Source organism: Urocitellus parryii, chromosome 2 (genome assembly GCF_045843805.1).
Source record: "Urocitellus parryii isolate mUroPar1 chromosome 2, mUroPar1.hap1, whole genome shotgun sequence".
In the NCBI taxonomy this organism is placed as follows: Eukaryota; Metazoa; Chordata; class Mammalia; order Rodentia; family Sciuridae; genus Urocitellus; species Urocitellus parryii.
Window position 1 is genome coordinate 219,253,012 of NC_135532.1, and position 19,334 is coordinate 219,272,345.

General features: G+C 41.6%; 1 protein-coding gene across 1 annotated transcript; it reads left to right on the top strand.

The window, feature by feature from the left end:
• The first annotated feature begins 342 nt into the window (after positions 1–342).
• Ripply3 (ripply transcriptional repressor 3) lies at positions 343–10,126 on the top strand. The gene is made up of 4 exons (XM_077795052.1): positions 343–497; positions 1,383–1,455; positions 6,012–6,079; positions 9,172–10,126. The coding sequence occupies exons 1-4, from the start codon at positions 394–396 to the stop codon at positions 9,503–9,505; spliced, it is 579 nt and encodes a 192-aa protein (XP_077651178.1). The 5' UTR covers positions 343–393; the 3' UTR covers positions 9,506–10,126.
• The last annotated feature ends 9,208 nt before the right edge of the window (positions 10,127–19,334 follow it).

The following is a 19,334-nucleotide window of genomic DNA, read 5'->3' on the forward strand; positions in this document are numbered from 1 at the left end:
TGTCACTTCCCGCCGCACGGTCCCCTCCCTGAGCTTCCTTGCCCCCGCCCCGCCCCTAGAGCCCCCTCCCCGGTTTTCCTTTGTCCCCTCCCCACCTTTGCCCTGGGCTTCCCGAATCCCCTGCTTGACCCACACCCTGCCGCCACCACTTGACCACTAGGCGCCCTCCCTTGAGCTTTTCTTGTCCCCACCCCGTCCTTGCTTCCTCTGTCCCTTCGCGGGACTTCTGCCGTCTCCTTTCTCCCCTCTCCGAGATTTCCCTTGTCCGGTCCCCGCCCCGCCCCCGTTTTTAAACCTGGCGCGAAGGGCGCGAGTAGGTGAGTGCGCTCGTCCAGGCGGATCGACGCGGTCCTGTCGCTGGCGCCGCTGGAGGGCGCGAGCTCCGCCTGCACCATGAGACCCGAGCCGGCTGCCGGAGCCTGGGAGGGGCCGGGGCGCGTCTGTCACTGTCCTGGGAACGATTCCCGGAGGCCGTCGTCGCCACACGGGCCCGAGAGGTGAGAGTGTCCCGCGACCCGGGTGAACGCGTGGAGAGGCACGCGCCTCGTTTAAACTCCGAGAGCAGCAAGCTGAATGCTCTGGCGTCGCTGAGCCCCCCAACCCCCTGCCCGGGCGGAGTCCCCAAGCTCGACGGTGACGCTGAGCAAGATCTTTAGCCGGAGACCTAGAGGGCTACTACGCTCTGTGGGTCCCAAGGCACAATTCTGAAGTACAGAGGCCCAGAAGGTACCTGGCCAGGAAATGGACCTACGTTTGCGTTCCCAGAAGATCTATAAGTCACTGAGCTGGGAAATACTGACGTCTTGGGCCCCTAAACGAACTTTGCAAAGGGATCCCCTGCACTTTGGCTGTCACAAGGTGATAGTCTTTGTTTTCCCTGTGCCCAGGGCTTAGCGTTGGCCATCCTTGGGCACCAGCCCTTTTTAAAGTAATAAAATTTAAGGAAATCAGATCAGCTGAGGAAGTAGGAATGGGGTTGGGTAGGCCAGGCAGCCTGAGTGGAGAAACAGATCTCCTTTGTGTCATTCTAGAACTCTGTAGAACCAACTCTGAGAATCAAGATCCTTCAATGAGGAGGTGCAGTTGAAACTAGTGACAAAGTAGCCAGCTATAGTGGGAAAATCCTGAGCTAAAGAATCCAGCCAGGATTAACTGAGTCAGAAATCCTTCAACTCATGTGTTTCCTTTACTTTCCCAGAGTCTAACTGAAGGCAGAAAACTGAGAAATACACAGGAGAGAAACACATAAGTAGCACTGATCCAACCCTAGGCTGACCCAGACACTAGATAACAACTCTCATGGTATTTAAAGGACAGCCGAATCCCCAGCACTGGGGGCCGAGGAGCCTGGGATTCATTCTCTCCTTGTACTTGCTTTCCAGTTCTAGCCCAACACCATGGAGACCCTGGACACTGACTCCAGCAGATGCAGAACTGACCAGAACTGGAAGCCTGGTAAGGTTAAGTGTGGATGTTCTAAGTAATCAGTCCAGGCAGAAAGTGGCACTTCTCTAAAATGAAAGGACCTCCAACGGTCTCTTCCTCTGCCCCTCCCTTGGTCATCTAACCTAGAGATGCCTCAAGGGCTGGAAATTGGAGTCTGTGTGAGTCAGGTGTTAACCAGACCTGAGTTACATACAGATCGGGCTCCTGGTTGCTTATCCTTTCTTGAAAAGCAAAGCCCTTATGGCACATCACTTTCTTGGGAATTAAAAGGTGTTTCTTCCATGTTTGGGTTTCTGCAAATCTGGAGGTAGGAAGGGGAGGGGAGAAGGCTGCGACCATAGAGAAAAATTGAGTGTCATACCATTAATGCATTATTTGCCACAGAGCAAATAAGGACAGAGCTTCAAATGGAGTGTCCAGAAGGTGCAGCTAAAAGCCCCCACCCACCGTCTGGCCCTTTCTGAAGTACTTTCCACCCAATCTACAAGCACTCCTGGGATAACTCATGTTGTCAGAGCAAATACACTCAACAGAGGGGCTTTGTGAACAAAGATTAATTGCCACTACTTTTTTTTTTTTTTGTTAGCTTGGTAACTAAATTGCTTTTATTCTTATTGAAGTAATGACTTCCTTTCATTTGCTATATTTTAAAATGTAACTTGATGGTTTGCTTATTTATTTATTTATTTATTTATTTATTTATTTTTGGTGCTGGGGATTCAACCCAGGGCCTTGTGCTTGTGCTTGCTAGGCGAGCACTCTCTAGGCCACACACTGGGCCCTAATTGGATGGCTTTTAAAACATTGTAAGAGTTAATCTGGCTAGGAAGAACTGTGTATTTGATTTACATAACATATGTGGTATATGGCTTAATATTTAGTTATCTGTAGTCTGGTAAGAAAACTTGGGTGTGAGAAAATAGACCTTCACCATATTTTAATATTTAGTCTACTTTATTTAACTAATCTGAATACTAGAAGTTTTAATTCAGTTATTATTAATTAAAGAATCAAGCAAATAAAATCTATAACAAATTAATAAGTGGTATAATTTTTAAGCCTATTTTTTAAATACTGAGAAGTAACCACCGAGCCATATCTTCTAGCCATTTATTTTATTTTATTTTTATTTTGAGACAGGGCCTCACTAAGTTGCTGAGACTAACTTTGAATTCACTATCTGCCTGCCCCAGACTCCTGACTTGCTGGGATTACAGGTGGGAGCCACTACACCCAGCTAGCCTAAATTATTCTCTTTTTAATATATATATATATATATATATATATATATATATATATATATAATTTTTAGTTGTAGATGGACACAATACCTCTATTTTTATTTATTATTTTTATGTGGTGCTGAGGATTACTAAATTATTCTTAAATGCAATATCTAATAATGGAAAATAGTTCCTTCTTTTGCCTTCAAACAAGTTTTTTAAAGAAGTATTTTAAAGGAGAGAAAATCTGTTTATAATTACATTCAATTTCCTTTTAAACGAAATATATGTGTACCATATTTGTTGTTTGCAAGAATAAAATAAAAATATAATAGCACACAGGATGTAGTGGCTCACGCCTGTAATCCCAGCAATCCTCCCAACTCAGGAGGCTGAGGCAGGAGGATTGCAAGTTCAAGGCCAGCCTCAGTAATTTTGCGATACTCTGTCTTAAAATTAAAAAAAAAAAAAAAAAAGAAAAAAGGACTGGAAACATAGGTCAGTAGTAAAACGCAACTGGGTTCAATCTCCCGTACCAAAAAAAGTAAAATTAATTTTTAAAAAATACTGTAGCACATTGCCTAATGGCAGTAGGTCCCCCTCCCCTTTGTGACGAAAGTAAAGACTACCTTGCAGAGAAATGTTCAGCCGCAGCAACTCTAGTTGACTGTCACACTGGATGAAGCAGTTGGTCCTTGGATCTGGATGGAGGTGGAAGAAGTTCCTTGGGCTGTAGACTTTGCCGGCTACAAAGTTCCCCCAACCCCCCCACCCCCACCCCCACCACCCTCGCTCAGCCCTTTGCAGATCTCAATTGAGGAGCAGAAAGGACTGACAGAGCATCAGGACCTACCAAGACCTAGGCTCAGGGTACCCGCTGCTCATCCGAGGGGCCCTTCGGGGAACGTTAGGGGAACAGTTCTTGTCAATGGCTCCTCTCCCGACAACGCAGGAGAATTCCTGGGCTCTGGGCCCTGTTTAGTCTATCTGGGAGTGGAAGGGGTCAGGAGCCTGGGGTGAGGCCCGGTGACCTAAGGCCGAGCTGCCCACACGGAGATCCAAATTAGAATAAAATCTGGATTTGAGGGAAGGCCTCAAGGACTTGTGCCTTCAGCAGTGGAGTTGCCCTCACGTGGTGGCCGTAGGGCTCCTACCTCCGGACCATGTAGACAGTGAAAGACAGTCTAAATGTTTAAAAAGGTTTTTGGTGCTGGGATGGAATCCGGGGCCTTCCCTATGCTAAGCAGGTGCTTTCCACTGGGCTGCACCCGCATCCCCCAGCTAATCCCTTCTTGACCTCTATTGCTTTTACTTCCTGGCGACTTGGCCACACTGCCCGGGAGGTGATTTCTGGGAGATGTCAGAGGTGGTTCCTTGAAAGGGCCCTATCTTCCAGGCTCGCCACACTTAGCTGTAGCTGGTCGGGGGCTCATGTCACTATCCAAAAGTCTCTGCTGGAATCTACTGTCTGGATTTTCAGAAAACACCCATACCTTGAACACACTGTTTAACTTGTGTACATTTCTGTTCCCATTAATTATCAACATGTGAATATTGAGTCTCTTCCCTCAGTGAGAAAGGATCTTGAATAAAATCTTTTGGAAAATAATCAGAATCTTTTAACACTAGTATTTTAAAAGCTGTATATGTTTGTGGGGCACAGTTCTTAAATTTTATGTAGGTACATTGTACATTTCAGAGTCTAGTCAGAATCAGATTTTTTAAGGGAGCTATCTGGAATGCTTTCCACTGTGCATCCAAATTGCATTGTTGTGTGTACCCTGTCTCATCCCAGGGCATGGAGTTCTGCTCAGCAGGACAGGATTGCTTGTAGTGGAAGGGTGTGCCTGGTTGATTAGGTATAATTTATAATCACCACACAGCTTAACACAGAAGTAATTCCTGTAGCCTCCAAAGCATGCATAAGATTTTATTCCACAAAGCTTTATTTTTCTTCCCTCAGCTAATCACAGTTTATTATAAAAATAGGACTGGATAAGCTGTAATGTCTTCAGAGGTATCCAGCAGGCCAGTTTCCTCACATATGTACACACACACACACACACACACACACACACACACACACCCCAAGATTCCACAGGAAGGAATGGCATGAAAATTGACAGTTTCAAAATCCTCAAAGTCCTTCTTTGCAATGCCAGAGCAGTTTTTTCGCATTCCTAATCCGATTATCACTGATATTTTTGGAGTCCAAAAACTTGGGGTTTCTGATTTACCACTCTTCAGCCCATTTTCAAATCACCCCAGACTGGTCCATCCCAGAATGCCTCACATCCCACTTTTCAAAAGTGATTAAGCTTTCAGAGACCTGAGATCACATAGTGACTCCTGGCCCTTTAGACCTTTGGATAACCTGGCTATGTGTCAGGGCAAATCCACTTGGGTCCAGCACCATCAGGAGTTTGGTTAGAAGGGGTGCCACCCTGGACGGGCAGAGTGGACCATCACGTCACTTCCTGGTCAGCAGTCAGCATGGACTTGCCTGGCTCTCTGCATGTCTGTTGTTCATTAACATTGTCCTTAGTTGCCTTGTCTCAGATGAGCTTCCCTCTCTGCAGTTTCTGATATGCAGGTGATCACAGGCCCTTTGCATGGTGCTGAGGGCCTGTGGTGTTCTCCAGTTGGCTTTCCCTCCCTCCCCCTGGCTGTTAACTTCTGTTCAAATCTTTACCATCTCCTACCCAGACTGGTGCCTCCACGCCCTTACTTCAAACCATCCCATGCACAGCTCTCAGCGGCCATCATTATCCTTAAAATACAAATTTGATTGTTGACCTCCCCAGCTCAAAAAATCAGTCTGCAGGACCAAACCCAAAGTTAATAGTGGGTTTTAAAAGAGTCTAGGATCAGGACTCAGCCTCGCATCAGACCCCTGTGACAATCACAAATGTCTCATTCATTTCACTCAGGGCTCTCCCATCTGAGTCCTCTATCTTCCTGTCTCTCTGACTATGATGCTCCACTCTGCAGAATTCTCACCCATGTGCCAAGGATATCCCTGCTAGGCCCCAGAGCCCTTATCTGGTCCCTTTCCCTGTGTTGAATCAGGAATGTGTTGCAGTGGTTTGCGCTATACCATAGTTATTTGTATACACATGTATTTTTCTCCATTAGATTGCAAAACATCTGTGCTAAGATCCTGAGTCTGTATTCTCCATGGTTAGAAGCCCTTACAATGCCTGGGACATTGTGGTAGAAGGAACTATCTGATATTGCTAAGATGTTTGAAATTGGTACTGACAGCAGACTACCTCTATTTTTCTTTAAAAACTTCAATGGCTCCTTAATTGTTTCTGTGTATGTATGTGTCTGTCTTTACAGTGTGAGCCTGGGGAGAAACAACAGACTTGGAGATTGAAGGGGGCCTTTGGGTTTCAGCATCCTGTCAGGTAATATAGACTTCACAGTAAGAAATGTATCATTTTCTTTTAACATAAGCATTAATACACATTAGTATCTTTAACTGTGTACACTCCAAAGAAGTAGAAAGGAATTCAATATATTCTCCAATATTATTTAGTTTTCTTATTCAAGGAATCTCAAGGATATTTTGTTAGATTTCTGGAATCTATTCACATATTCATTCATTGACTTATTGCTTCATTTGCAAGGCAGAATTGACCTCTCTCTGTTCTTTATGCTTCCTGTCACATATTATGCTTTGCATTAAATTTAATTATATATGAATTACATATGCATAGGTAGTTATTTGCATAGACGTTGAAATATATTTTATTTCTCTCCTGGTATATAAGCTAATATATTGTCTAGTGCAAAGTAGATCTTCAAAATGTGTGCATTGCCTATGGGGCAGATACTGGGTACTGGGTGTGCATGTGAGAGCATTTTCCTCCAGTAGCTCTTGATTGTCTGTTCCTGGTCCTGGTCCTGGCTGTTTCCCACTTACATTTCATTCATTTTTAGGCAAGTGGCTCATGTTCTGGATTTTTATCTATCTGTCTCTCTCTTCCTCTCTTAGCCTTTCTCTCTCCATCTCTCACTTCCTTCATCAGAGAAGACCAACCCTATTCTTCCAGCCATCCTCAGGGTGCTTTTGCCCCTGGTTACCCTGGAAGGCTGGAAAACTTCAATATGACCCAAAGACACTCTTTTCTAGAGATGAACCTGAGAGCCCATCAGACTGGTTAGTGTGGTTTTAGAAGAGGAAATGTTTCCTTTGAGGGGGAGGTACCAGGGATTGAACTCAGAGCCACATCCCCAGCCCTATTTTGTATTTTATTTAGAGACAGGGTCTCACTGAGTTGTTCAGCGCCTCACTTTTGCTAAGGCTTTGTTTGAAATCAGGATCCTCCTGCCTCAGCCTCCTGAGCCACTAGGATTACAGGCCGCTAGGATTACAGGATGTAAAGGACACTTAGAAACATTCCTTCTCACTGGGCGTGGGGCACAGAAGGAATGTTTCTAAGTGTCCTCTACATCCATGGTTTTCAATCCTCATAGAATCCCTGGAGAAGTTTTTGAAAATCCAGTTGCTTGGATGGCTCCCCACATGCTGATGCACCTGTGCTAGGGAGAGGCCCAGCATTTGCATTTTTACAGGCTCTCCAGCTGATCCTAGTGTGCAGCTGGGGTTGAGAGTCACACCCTACTGCGTTCCCTGCAAGGATCACTTTACCATATCCCAGGCCTGCAATCATGGGTGCTGCTGGGACTCCCAGATTTTTGATTTGCTGAAAATGCTGCGAGTTGTAATACATGAGCTGCATCAATATAACTGTGTGTTTCAAACTGGATATACAATTATTTCATTTGTATTTCATTTTATTTTAGACTTTTATTATAGAAAATTTCAAACAGCCAGGCACAGTAGTGAACATCTATAATCCCAGCAACTCAGGAGGCTGAAGCAAGTTCCAGGTTAACCTGGGCGTTATAGGGAGACTCAGTCTCAAAATTTAAAAGATGGGCTGGAGATGTAGCTCAGTGGTAAGACACCTAGGGGTTCAATCCCCAATACAAAAAAAAAAACATTTTTTTTTTAAACACACACAGAAATGGCAGAAGACCCATGCACCCATCTCCAGCCTTCATAATTTTTATCAACATTCTTCTAACCTGATCACATTACCATCTCTCCAAACTATTTATGTTGTTGTTGACATATTTTAAAGCAAACCTGGATATCCTACAAATTCACCTGCAAATACTTCAGCATAAACACCTAATTTTTAATATGCCCCCAAACTGAACTCTGCTTATATTCTGTCCTAGAAGTACAGACCATATGCACCCTCTCTGTTGCACAGTCTCTTAGCTCAGGACTGTGGACACTTTGGGCTAGATAATCCCATGTTCTGGGGCTGTCCAGGGCTTTATGGGATCTTTAATAGTATTCCTGGCCTCTGCCCATTAAATATAAATAGCTTTCTTTTTTTCAATTGTGATAACCAAAAATGCCCCCAGATATTGTCAGACATGCCCTGGAGGTCGAGAACCACTGGTCTATTGGAAATTTTAAAAGTTAAAATTGTCATGTTTTTTTCTTTTCTTTTTTTATTTTTGGCAGTACTAGAGATAGAACCCAGGGGCTCTTTATCCCTGAGCTACATCGCCAGAATGTTTTTTTGTTTTTAATTTTTGAGACAGGCTTTCACTAGGTTGCCCAGGCTGTCCTTGAACTTGCAATGCTCCTGTCTCAGCCTCTCCAGGTGCTGGGATCACAGGTGTGCACCATGCCCTATGTTATATGGCACACCATGCCTTTGCTCTTCTGTCTAGAAGGGGATGTTGAAATCAGCAGGAATCAGTCAAGACCCTTCCTGAGAAGTTTGCAGGGAACCAAGCATGAAAATTAATAAATGAGAAATACAAGGACAAGAGATTATGGGGGATATTTAAAATGTGTATAACTTGAATCCCAAATCCCACAATACCTGGAATCTATTTTTATATATTCAAGCTTTTTTTTTTCTCTCTTTTTTCCCCCTAAGCACATCTTTTCTATTTTGTCTAAGCCAGGGATCCACCCCTCCAGGTTCTCTTACAGTAACATTTGGAAAATTAGCTGCTTCCATGGATCAGAATTTCAGAGGAAAGTTTCCTCCAGAGCCCAGAGGGTTCCATTTTCCATGTTCAAAAGATGGGGGTGGAATGGGGCCTGGGTCCTAAATGGGACATCCATTATCCCAGAGGACTCAAGTTGTCCATTTAATCAGAGTGGGCCTATTAATTCTGGAATCCAGTGTTTTCAGTAGCGTATTCCCTTTGTTGAAGTGCACCTTTTCAGGTCTAAAAATTGATTTGCTCATTCAGAGTTCTGATCTAGTGTGGGGTTTATTACCAAGTCCTCTATCTAGGGGGGCCACAGTTTCATGTTCTACTAACTTAAAACCCGCTGTATGTAGGGAAGGCAAAATCAGACAGGAAGATGGGGGAGTTAGCCGCTTCTGGGGAAAAGAGTCTTGGTAGTGTAGGCCAGTTTTCAGGTTGATTAATGATGTATTTGTTTCTTAAATATTAGACTTTATTTACCCATTTCAAAGCGTCAAGAATACCTGCAGAGTTCCGGGGAGAAGGTGCTGGCCAGTTTCCCAGTGCAAGCCACCCTTCATTTCTACAACGATGAGTCTGAGCTGGATTCAGATGAGGAAGAGCAAGGGGAGGAAACGCAGACCTACCATCTTCAGTGCCAGGAGTCAGAAGGTCACCAGGAAAATGGCCCAGGGGGACAGGGCAGAGGCGGGCTGGTAAACCCATCTAGAGAAGGGGATGGTCTAAGGGGCGGCCTCCGTGGTAAGGGTCAGCTCCCTCGTGGTGACCCTCCTGGGGGCAGTGAGTGCGTCTCATCCAAATGAATTGGGTCTCTCCGGGGTCTGCCCCACTGTTCCCTGGGGCTGCTGCAAGACCCCTGCTTGTGTCCTAGAGACAGCCCCGGCAGGACATGACATCTTCCACTGGATACTCAGAGGCTGGGGACTGCGTGCGCTGCCTCTGCTTAGCAGGCTGAGAACGCAGCTTTTACTTTTTCTTCTCCGGGTGATTCTTTTTTGGTGCACTCACGCAGACCTTTTCAGAAAAGGTGCCAGGACAAAGAGGTCTGTGTCCACACAGGGTGTTATCAGGAAAGGCCAGCTTTCAGAGCTCACTCAGCGTCATCACGCTCCTCATCAGATTTCAAGTGATTCCTATTAATAGACTGTCACCCATGCTTGCCTCCCACTTAAACAGAGTCATAATGCAGCTATTTTTGCTTTTGCAAAAATAATTTAAATATTAAATCCCAATTTTAACTCATTGTCCAACGTTGATTTGGTTGCTCAGTAGCATTCTGAAAACATTTTTTTCTCATGACAAGAAAATCAAAACACTAAATAATTTACACATGAGTAGCAATAAAGAAGATATGAATTTCTCTGGAACAAGATAAAAATGTATGTGATACTTATATAAGGGTGGTGTGTATGAATATATAGGTTGTGGAGGGTTAACATTTTTACTTGGTAACTACTTTAAGCTTGTTACTTGAATGAAATAACATTTTCCAATTAAAGTATCTGGTATAAAATCATTTTGTATTTTCCTTTTTGTTGATCAAAAGTGATTCCTTGAGGTTTTTTACTTAATTATCCTTATAGTTGTCTTCCTGTGTATAGTATATTACATAAATTTCTACTTAACATAAATATTTTAAAAGAATATATCACAATCATCTGTTTTGGCTAAGATGTTCTTAGACTTAGTTCCTGTGTTAAAGTTTTTCCAGGATTCTTTTTTTTTTTTTTTTTTTTAAAGAGAGAGTGAGAGAGGAGAGAGAGAGAGAGAGAATTTTTTTTTTTTAATATTTATTTTTTAGTTCTCGGCGGACACAACATCTTTGTTGGTATGTGGTGCTGAGGATCGAACCCGGGCCGCACGCATGCCAGGCGAGCGCGCTACCGCTGAGCCACATCTCCAGCCCAAGGATTCTTTTATATTCAACACTTCTAACATTATATTATTTTTCAGAATGTAGAAAAAAATTATAGGAAAGAAAACAAAATGGGCCTACAAACTCACTGCCCGAATAACCTATTAATATTTTTAAAAAGGGGAAGTTTGTGCAAATATTTTAACAATCTAAAGAGTATAGAAAAATAAACATTGTAAAGTAAAAGTCATCCTTCTGTTTTCTCTTTTCTCTGCCTAAAAGAAGCCAACATCAATTATTGTTTTTTTCTCCCCTTTTTTTGGTAATCTTTTGATCTTTCAATTTTTTTGTTATTGTATTTAAACAAACGTAGGGTTATTTTTTTTCAAGACAGTTTTAATCTTTTTATTTTATTGTTTTTTTAACCTGTTTAAAGTTTTTTTTTTTTTTTTTTTTTTTTTTAACAAACTTCAAAACAAGTACACCTGGGCTTCTTTGAGAAAGGAATTGAGTTCATCTTCTTCTTTGCAGGGTTTCTGTAGAACAGAACTAGAAGTCTTACCCTGCCTGCTTCATGTGTTAATTGAGATGAAGATTAAATAATCACACTGCCTTTGTTTAGTTTTCTTAGTAAATCAGTTTTACTGAGAATTAAAATCAAGTCCAATCACCATTAAGAAACTAAACCTAGTCTGAATTCTGCCACCAGACTCCAGAATTTAAAATATACTGTGTGGTAGTTTTCTAAAATTACTTAAAATTGGGCCAGCTTAGTGCAAGTACTGAAAACCAGACATTTTTGCTGTGGCATGCTACAGAATCACAAGTGCTGCCGGCCTGATATTCATGATGCTGAAGTTCAGGGCTCTGGAGACCTCACTGGACATTGTGGTTACATGGATTAACTAAATAAAGTCCCAAACTTCCAAGCTCCACACTTATTTTTGGTTATCAGGTATAAATTGTGAATATAAGTGGGGTTCAGTGTGGTATTTCCACACAAGCCCTAACCGAACCCACACTCCCTTTACTCCGCCCCCCTGAATCCCTGGGAGTCACCATGTGACCCACAGGTTGACTTTTAGCTTCCACGTAGGAGAAAGAACATGTGCTACTTACCCACCCGTCTGGCTTATTTCACGTAACATAACATCCTCCAATTCCATTCATTTTACAGCAGATGACTGGATTTCATTCTTGATGGCAAATGACATTCCGCTGTGTATGGATGCCACATTCTCCTTATGTATTCACCTGATGGTGGGCAGCCAGGTTGACCCATCTCTCGGTTATTGTCACTGGGGCTGGGAATGTAGCCCCGCAGTAGAGTACTTGCCTAATACAAATGAGGCTCTAGGTTCGATTCCCAGTACTGAGGAGAAAACCAGTCAGCAGATCTGAGCAGTGGCTGCCCTTGGGGACAACCTTTCTCAGTTCTCCAGGCTCCATCATTCCCAATTTTCTTTCCCATTCAATTCCTTTTCTGCAATAGCTGGCCTAACACTGATGCAGTGCCTGGACTGCCCATGTGGTGCCATCCCTATCTCTCTTCTCTGAAACGGTTCAAAATTTGTAACCAGTCTGGCGTGGTGGTGCTCACCTGTAGTCCCAGCAACGCAGGCGTTGAGGCAGGAGGATCACAAGTTCGAGGTCAGCCTCAGCAATTTACCAAGATCTTGTTTCAAAAATTTTAAAAATGACTGGGAATGTAGCTCAGTGGAAGAGCATCTGTCTAGCATGTGTGAGGCCCTGGGTTCAATCCCCAGCACAAAAAAAGTCACCAAGGATACCACTCCAATAATGGTTAGGAGATTATATATATAATATATAATTATATATATAATCTCCTAACCATTATTGAGAGAGAGAGAGAGAGAGAGAGAGAGAGAGAGTGCGTGTGTTTTTTCTTTCTTTTTTAGAGAAGTAATTTATGGTTGAGGCTGACTTCTCTGACACACCCTTCTTTTGCTGGCTCACAAAAAGTAATCCTGCTGATGAACTTCGTTATCTGAAGCAGAATCTTGCCAATACCACAAGCTGAAACCCATTAGAAACATCTGCCCTTTCACCAGACCCTCTAGCAAACCTAGCTTCAGCCTATAATCTCCGACTCTCCAGCCACTTTTCTCGGGGGGCAGCCTGGGAAAGCATGCTTTTCAGTTTGTTGCCACATTGTTTCCTGTTTGTCAGTTTTAACCAGTCTTACTGTGGTAGGAGGAAAAAGTGTTTTCCCTGGGTTATGTTTCTTCTTGGACTTTTCTACTAAAGAAGGAATTACAAAACAGCTAAACATTTATCATCAAGTTTAATGAAAATCTGTAAAATTCTGTATTGATGATCACGTTATTTTAAACATACAGTTGATAATATCTGAGATATAATACATGCTTTACTAAGGCTCAAAGTAAAAGATTTAATGACTTATTTTTAATTTTTTACTGCCTTTTTCATTTCTTTTTACCTTGTCATGGGGCTGATTAAGACATATTTTATGAGGATATGTGATATTATATATCATACATACTATAATAATCATGTGTCACCCCTTACCCATTAGCAGTGGCTTCCATTTCTCCCTTCTCCCATTCCCTGTCAATCACTGATCTACTTTCTATTTCTGTAGGATTCTCTGCGCTGGGCATTTCATGGAACTGGAAACATACAATATGTGGTCTCTGTGTTGGGCTCTTTCACTTGGCAGTTGTCAGGCTGCATCTGTGCTGTATCATGTGTCAGTGCTTCATTCGTTTCTTTTCATTTTGTTTTGGTACCAGGGATTGAACCCAGGGGCGCTTAACATCTGAGCTTCATCCTCAGTCTTTATTTACTTTTTATTTTGAGACAGAGTCTAAGTTGCTTAGGGCCTCACTAAGTTGCCGAGTCTGGCCTTGACCTTGTAATCCTCCTGTCTGAGCCTCCCTTCCCCCATAAAAGCAAAGGTGTTGAGTAATATTCCATTGTGTGTATATACCAGATTTTACTCATCCATATGTTTAGCTCTTACAAACAATACTCCCAGGATCATTTGTATGCAAGTTTTTGTGTGGACACATGTCTTCACTTCCTTTGGTAATGTACTTTCCAGTGGGATTGCCTGATCACATGGTAACTGTTTAATCAAGGAACTGCCAAACTGTTCACCACGGCAGCTGCCCTCTTGACATTCCCACCAGCACTGTAGGAAATTTCCAGCTTATCCTTTTTTTTTTTTTTTAAAGAGAGAGAGAGAGATAATTTTTTAATATTTATTTTTTAGTTATCGGCAGACCCAACATCTTTGTTTGTATGTGGTGCTGAGGATCGAACCCGGGCCGCACGCATGCTAGGCGAGCACGCTACCGCTTGAGCCACATCCCCAGCCCTCCTTATCCTTAATAAGACCTTCATCACCTGCATTTCTGGTGATAGCTGTCCTTGTGGGTATGACTTGGTTTTGATTTGTATTTCCCTAATAACGCATGATGTTGAGCATCTTTCATGGGCTTCTAGGTCATTTGGGCATCTTCTTTGGTGTAATGTGTATTATAATCCTTTGTCCATTTTCTAACAGGTATTTGCCCTCTCGTTTTGAGTCCTAACAATTCTTTACATATTTTGGATACTAGACCCTTACCAGACATATGGTTGGCAAATATTTTCTCTCATTTTGTGGTTGGACAAAACTTCTTTTGGGTGAATGTTAATTTAATGATAACTGGATAGCATATAAATTTTTGATTAAAAAAAAACAAGGTTGGGGTTGGGGCTCAGTGGTAAAGTGCTCATCTTGCACATATGAAACACTGGGTTCGATCCTCAGCACCACATAAAAATAAATAAATAAAATAAAGGTATTGTGTCCATCTACAAGTTAAAAAAAAAAAAAGCCAGGATTTCTCATAGCCTCCATGGTCCCTTTGCACATCCCTGGGCTGGGCTGCTTGCTCTGACAGGGGAGACCACTTTGCCTTGGTGACAGCATTGTGCTTACGTTGTCACCCACATAGACTCGATTTCTATATAGTCCAGTTATCTTGACTCAGAGGAAATTTTGTTCCAAGTAAGGAAATAGGTATTTGTTTTGTAAATGTTTGTCATTGGCCAAAAAGTGATAGCATCTTGTAGATGGGCCAGCAGGCCCTAGGGCACCCATCTCCTTTCTCCCCACTGGAATGTTCCTCTGCACTGAGCACAGAGATTTTCAGTAAAGGAATCTTCATGAAAGAACAGAATACCTGTTATCAAGGAAGCCTACAAAAGTTAGAAATGTGCACCCCCACCAAGCCAAGAGGCCCAGGGAACGTGCTTTTCATGACTCAGAATTAAATTCTGGTGGGCTTCATAAAAAAGAACTTGAGACTATCTTAGATAGATGTTACAGTAAGGCATAAAATTGCTCTCTGGAATTATATACATGATCACTATTTCTCTTTATATTCCAAAGGTCTATTTGAAGAGTATATTGAAAAAAATATGATTTCTTAGAAGAAAATTCATAGCAATTTTTAAATAAATATTATTATGAAAACAATAAAGCCTTCCTTTTTCCTTCTAAGCTGGTTTTTCAATGTAAACTCTTTAATGAATAATAATACACTGATAGAAAATTGCAGATGTCATAAGCTTGGTAGATTTTTGCAAGTTAAGACACTCATATAAATACAGCCATTTCCCTAGGATGACCCCTAGTTCTCCCTTCTAAATCTCCACTCCCGCCAACACTGCAGATATGATTTGCTGATTTTGAACTTGGTATCGATGAATTCGAATGGTATGTGCTCTTGTTTCTGGCTTCTTGCTCTAATATGTTTGTAAGAATTGTCTGTATTATAATGCGAAATTGTGGATAGCTCATCCACTGATTGATGGAACTCCATGTGAATACACAGCATTCTCTCATTCTCCTGTTGATGAATATTTGGCTCCTTTCCCACTTGATGGATGCTAGAAAACACTGCTTTGGCCTGTCCTATCTATGGCTGTTAGTGGACACATGGGCCTTTCTGCTGATGTGTTGCTAGGAGTAGAAGCAAGAGAACCATTTTTGTAAGTCTACCTGTAGCTTTGGTGTCCTCTAGACAGAAAATAACTTGAGAATTGGGGAGATGTGAGCATGGACCAAGAAGTTCCAGAAGAAAAGAATGAGGCTGTCAAAAAGGCCACTCTCTTCTGTGAGGCCTTTGAAAATCAGTTTGAGCTTAGAGGTGTCGTGGGGGCCAGCAAGTGACCATGGTCATAAGACTCCTCGTTCTTGCTGAACTGGCATCTTGTAACAGGATTTAGGCTTACTTCATTTGGGAATGGGCTATGAAAAGGAAATGTGAAAGGAGACCCAGGACACTTAATCTCATAGAGGATCCTGCAGAAGTCTAGAATTCTCTTCGAGTTTCCATCAAGTTTTTAGGAACTTAGCCAAGCTCCAGTGGACTCTCATACTCATCCCTTGACACACTGAGAAAACCCCAGTCACAGAAAGCATCACTTCTGAGAACCGAACCCCTATCTTATAAGAGGTCCCTCTTCTTGGCCTCTTCTCCTCTGGCTGGGACAGCTTCCTTCACAAGACTGACTTGCACTGACCACAGGCCATCTGTCACGGCTCCTGCTGGTTTCTATGGTGCAGCCCTGCTGTGCTGATTTACAGAATTTACTGAGATTTCCACTATTTGATTTTGTGTGTTGAACAATCAACTGGGCTTTTGTTTGATTGGTTAAGCGGTTTGTTTTTTTCTGTGATAGGAAGATGCTATATCCCAGCAAGAGGAAAATTGTCCTTCACAGAAACACCAGAGGGAGGATTTATCACTTCCTGCAGTCTGAATCATGCAGCGTGACTCATTTTTATAGAATTGCTAGTGAAAGATCAAGGCACTTCTTTTAGTTGTTGATGGGCCTTTATTTAATTTATTTATATGCAGTGCTGAGAATTGAACCCAGGGCCTTGTACCACTGTGCTACAACCCCAGCCCCCATCAATGCACTTTTGATGATCATGAAAATAATGGATATTAAAACACTGAAAATGGTTTTGACTTCCTTAGAAGAGGATTGTTGGCAAATCTAAAATGCAGTCTATTTATTTATTTTTCTTTCCTTTCCTTTTTTTTGTCATTTTTAATGGTGAGAACATCTGAATCCTATAAGCCATTTGAAATATACAATATGCTATTATTAATTACATTTCCCTTGCTGTGCAATACATCACCCTTATTCCTTGTGAGGCATTGTATTCTTTGACCATGGTATCCCTGCTTTTCCAAACTTGACCTCTGTTCAGTTGTTTTAGATTCCTTGGTATAAAAATTAACATAAAGTGCTTGTCTTTCTGTGTCTGGCTTATTTCAAATAATGTATGTTCTCTGGTTCCATCCATGTTGTTGAAAATGACAGAATTTCCTTCTTTTTTAAGGATGAATACTATTCTATTATGTATATGTCACCTTGTCTTTATCCATCTATCTGTTGATGGATACCTAGTTGATTTCATAACTTGGCTATTGTGAAAGTTCTACATTGAACATGGGAATACAGATATCACCTTGATATACTGACTCCAAATCTTTTGTGTAAATACTTAGTAGTGGGATTGCTAGGTCACAATATTTAAAAGATGAATAGTAAATATTGGAAGGGATATGCATCAACTAGAACCTTTGTACATTGCTGGAGGGCACATAAAATGGCACAACCACCTTGGAAAACAGATGGCAGATTCATTAAAAAGTTAAATACATGCAATCCCAGCAACTTGAAAGGCTGAGCAGGAGGACTATAAGTTCAAAGCCAGCCCCAGCAATTTAGCAGGACCCTGACAATTTAGAGACCCTGTCTTAAAATAAAAATAAAAAGAACTGGAAATGTGATTCAGTGGTTAAGTGCCCCTGGGTTCTATCCCCAGTTCTGAAAAAAAAAAGTTATAGAAAAATTTACCATACAACCTAGCAGCTCCACTCCTAGGAATATACCCAGGAGAAATGAAAACATTTGTCCACACAGAGACATTTAAACAGATGTCCACAGAAACTCTATTCATAATCTGAAACTGGAAACAATCCAAATATGCATCAGCTGGTGAATGGATATGTGAAATGTGGTATAGTAATCCCCCCCATTCAAGGTTTTATGTTCCATGGTTTTAACTACCTGCAGTCCAGCATAATCCAAAAATATTAAATGGAAAGTTCCACAAATAAACAGTTTGTAAGTTTTCAGTTCTGTTCTAGCGTTGTGCTTTCATGCACTGTTATTAGTAGTACTGTTCTGAGTAGAGTGATGAAATCTCATGCTGTCTTGCTCTGATATGAACCATCCCTTTGTCCAGTGTGTCCATGCTGTATATGCTACCTGCGCATTAGTCACTTAGTGGCCATCTCAGTTGTCAGGTTGACTGTTGTGGTATGGCAGTGCTTGCATTTGGTGTTCAGTACTAACTGGGGTTTCAGGCATCCACTTAGAGGGTCTTCAAAGGTGTCCCCTGAGGATAAGGATGGACTAGAGTATATTAGTGGTCTAATGGGGTATTAATCAACAACAAAAAGAAATGAAGTATTGATAGATGCTAAAACGTGAAAACATTATGCTAAGTGAAAGAAATCAGACATAATAGATGAGACAGTGTGATTCCATCTGCAAAAAAGTCAAATTTAGAGCAACAGAAAGCAAAACAGTGGTTGCTTAGACCTGGGGGTGGGAGTGAGATTAGCTATAGATGAGCAAATAGAAGCTTTTTGAGGCGAAGGACATGTTCTAAAACTGCATTATGGTGATTGATTGTTGCCCAGTTCTAGAAGTTTATGAAAATCTTTAAATTGTATGTGTCAATAAATGAATATATAATATATAAATTACTCCACAAAAAGTTATTTTTAAAAAGCTTAGACACTTAATAATAACAATATCCAATTATTTTTCTTCTCTCTCTTTTTTTAAATATTTATTGTTTAGGTGTAGATGGGCACAACACAATGCCTTTATTTTTATGTGGTGCTGAGGATCGAACCCGGATCCCGCCCATGCTAGTCGAGCGCTCTATCACTGAGCCACAACCCCAGCCCCCTAATTCTTTTTCTTTAGCCACGGATCCATGAAAGAAATAGTGTAATTTTGTGTGTGTGTGTGTGTGTGTGTGTGTTCAAAATTTAAATATTTAAAAGTAACCCAAAGGCAAAAGTTCTGAAAAAAAAAAAAGAAAGAAAAAGCATTTAGTTTCTTAAGTGACACTTCTTAGTTTCGACTCTCTTGGGTTTATTCATCAAATCCTGTCTTCTGAAGACAGGCACTCATGACCTCTGAGCCATCCATCACACAAAGGTAAAGAGGTCCCAGGTGTACTTTTAGGATAATGAGTTCAATTCCAAAGTAAAACACCCAGGGAAGACCAGGTGCCCAGACCCAGGCCATCTTTAGACAAGATCTTTCTCTCTTGTGTTCAAAGCACATTTCTCAAATGACTTTTCCTCAAGATGAGGTTGTTAAAGAATATGTTAGGGTCAGTACCCAATTTAAGTTAGGTGTTAAGACATGGGCTTTGGAGACCAATAATACCAAGCAGTAGTGGTCCCTGCTGTTGTAATCTGGGCCCTCCAGGTACATCAAGCACTTCACTTGGAAATTCAGTGGTTTTATATAGCTTTCTACAACAGTATATCGGTTTCCTACTATACAGTCACCACACAGGTCATTAAAAGACAGTTAAACATTTTTATTTAAAAATACATTTCTAATAAGGTTTTTTTTTTAATTTTTAATATTTATTTTTTTAGTTCTCGGCGGACACAACATCTTTGTTGGTATGTGGT

What these genes read in the sequence shown, in the direction of transcription:
- Ripply3 (XM_077795052.1), top strand. Translation starts at nt 394, where the DNA reads ATGAGACCCGAGCCGGCTGCCGGAGCCTGGGAGGGGCCGGGGCGCGTC. An exon ending in TGACCAGAACTGGAAGCCTG is followed by an intron (nt 1,456 to 6,011) that starts GTAAGGTTAAGT and finishes CTGTCTTTACAG; the next exon opens with TGTGAGCCTGGGGAGAAACA. An exon ending in GGGTTTCAGCATCCTGTCAG is followed by an intron (nt 6,080 to 9,171) that starts GTAATATAGACT and finishes CTTAAATATTAG; the next exon opens with ACTTTATTTACCCATTTCAA.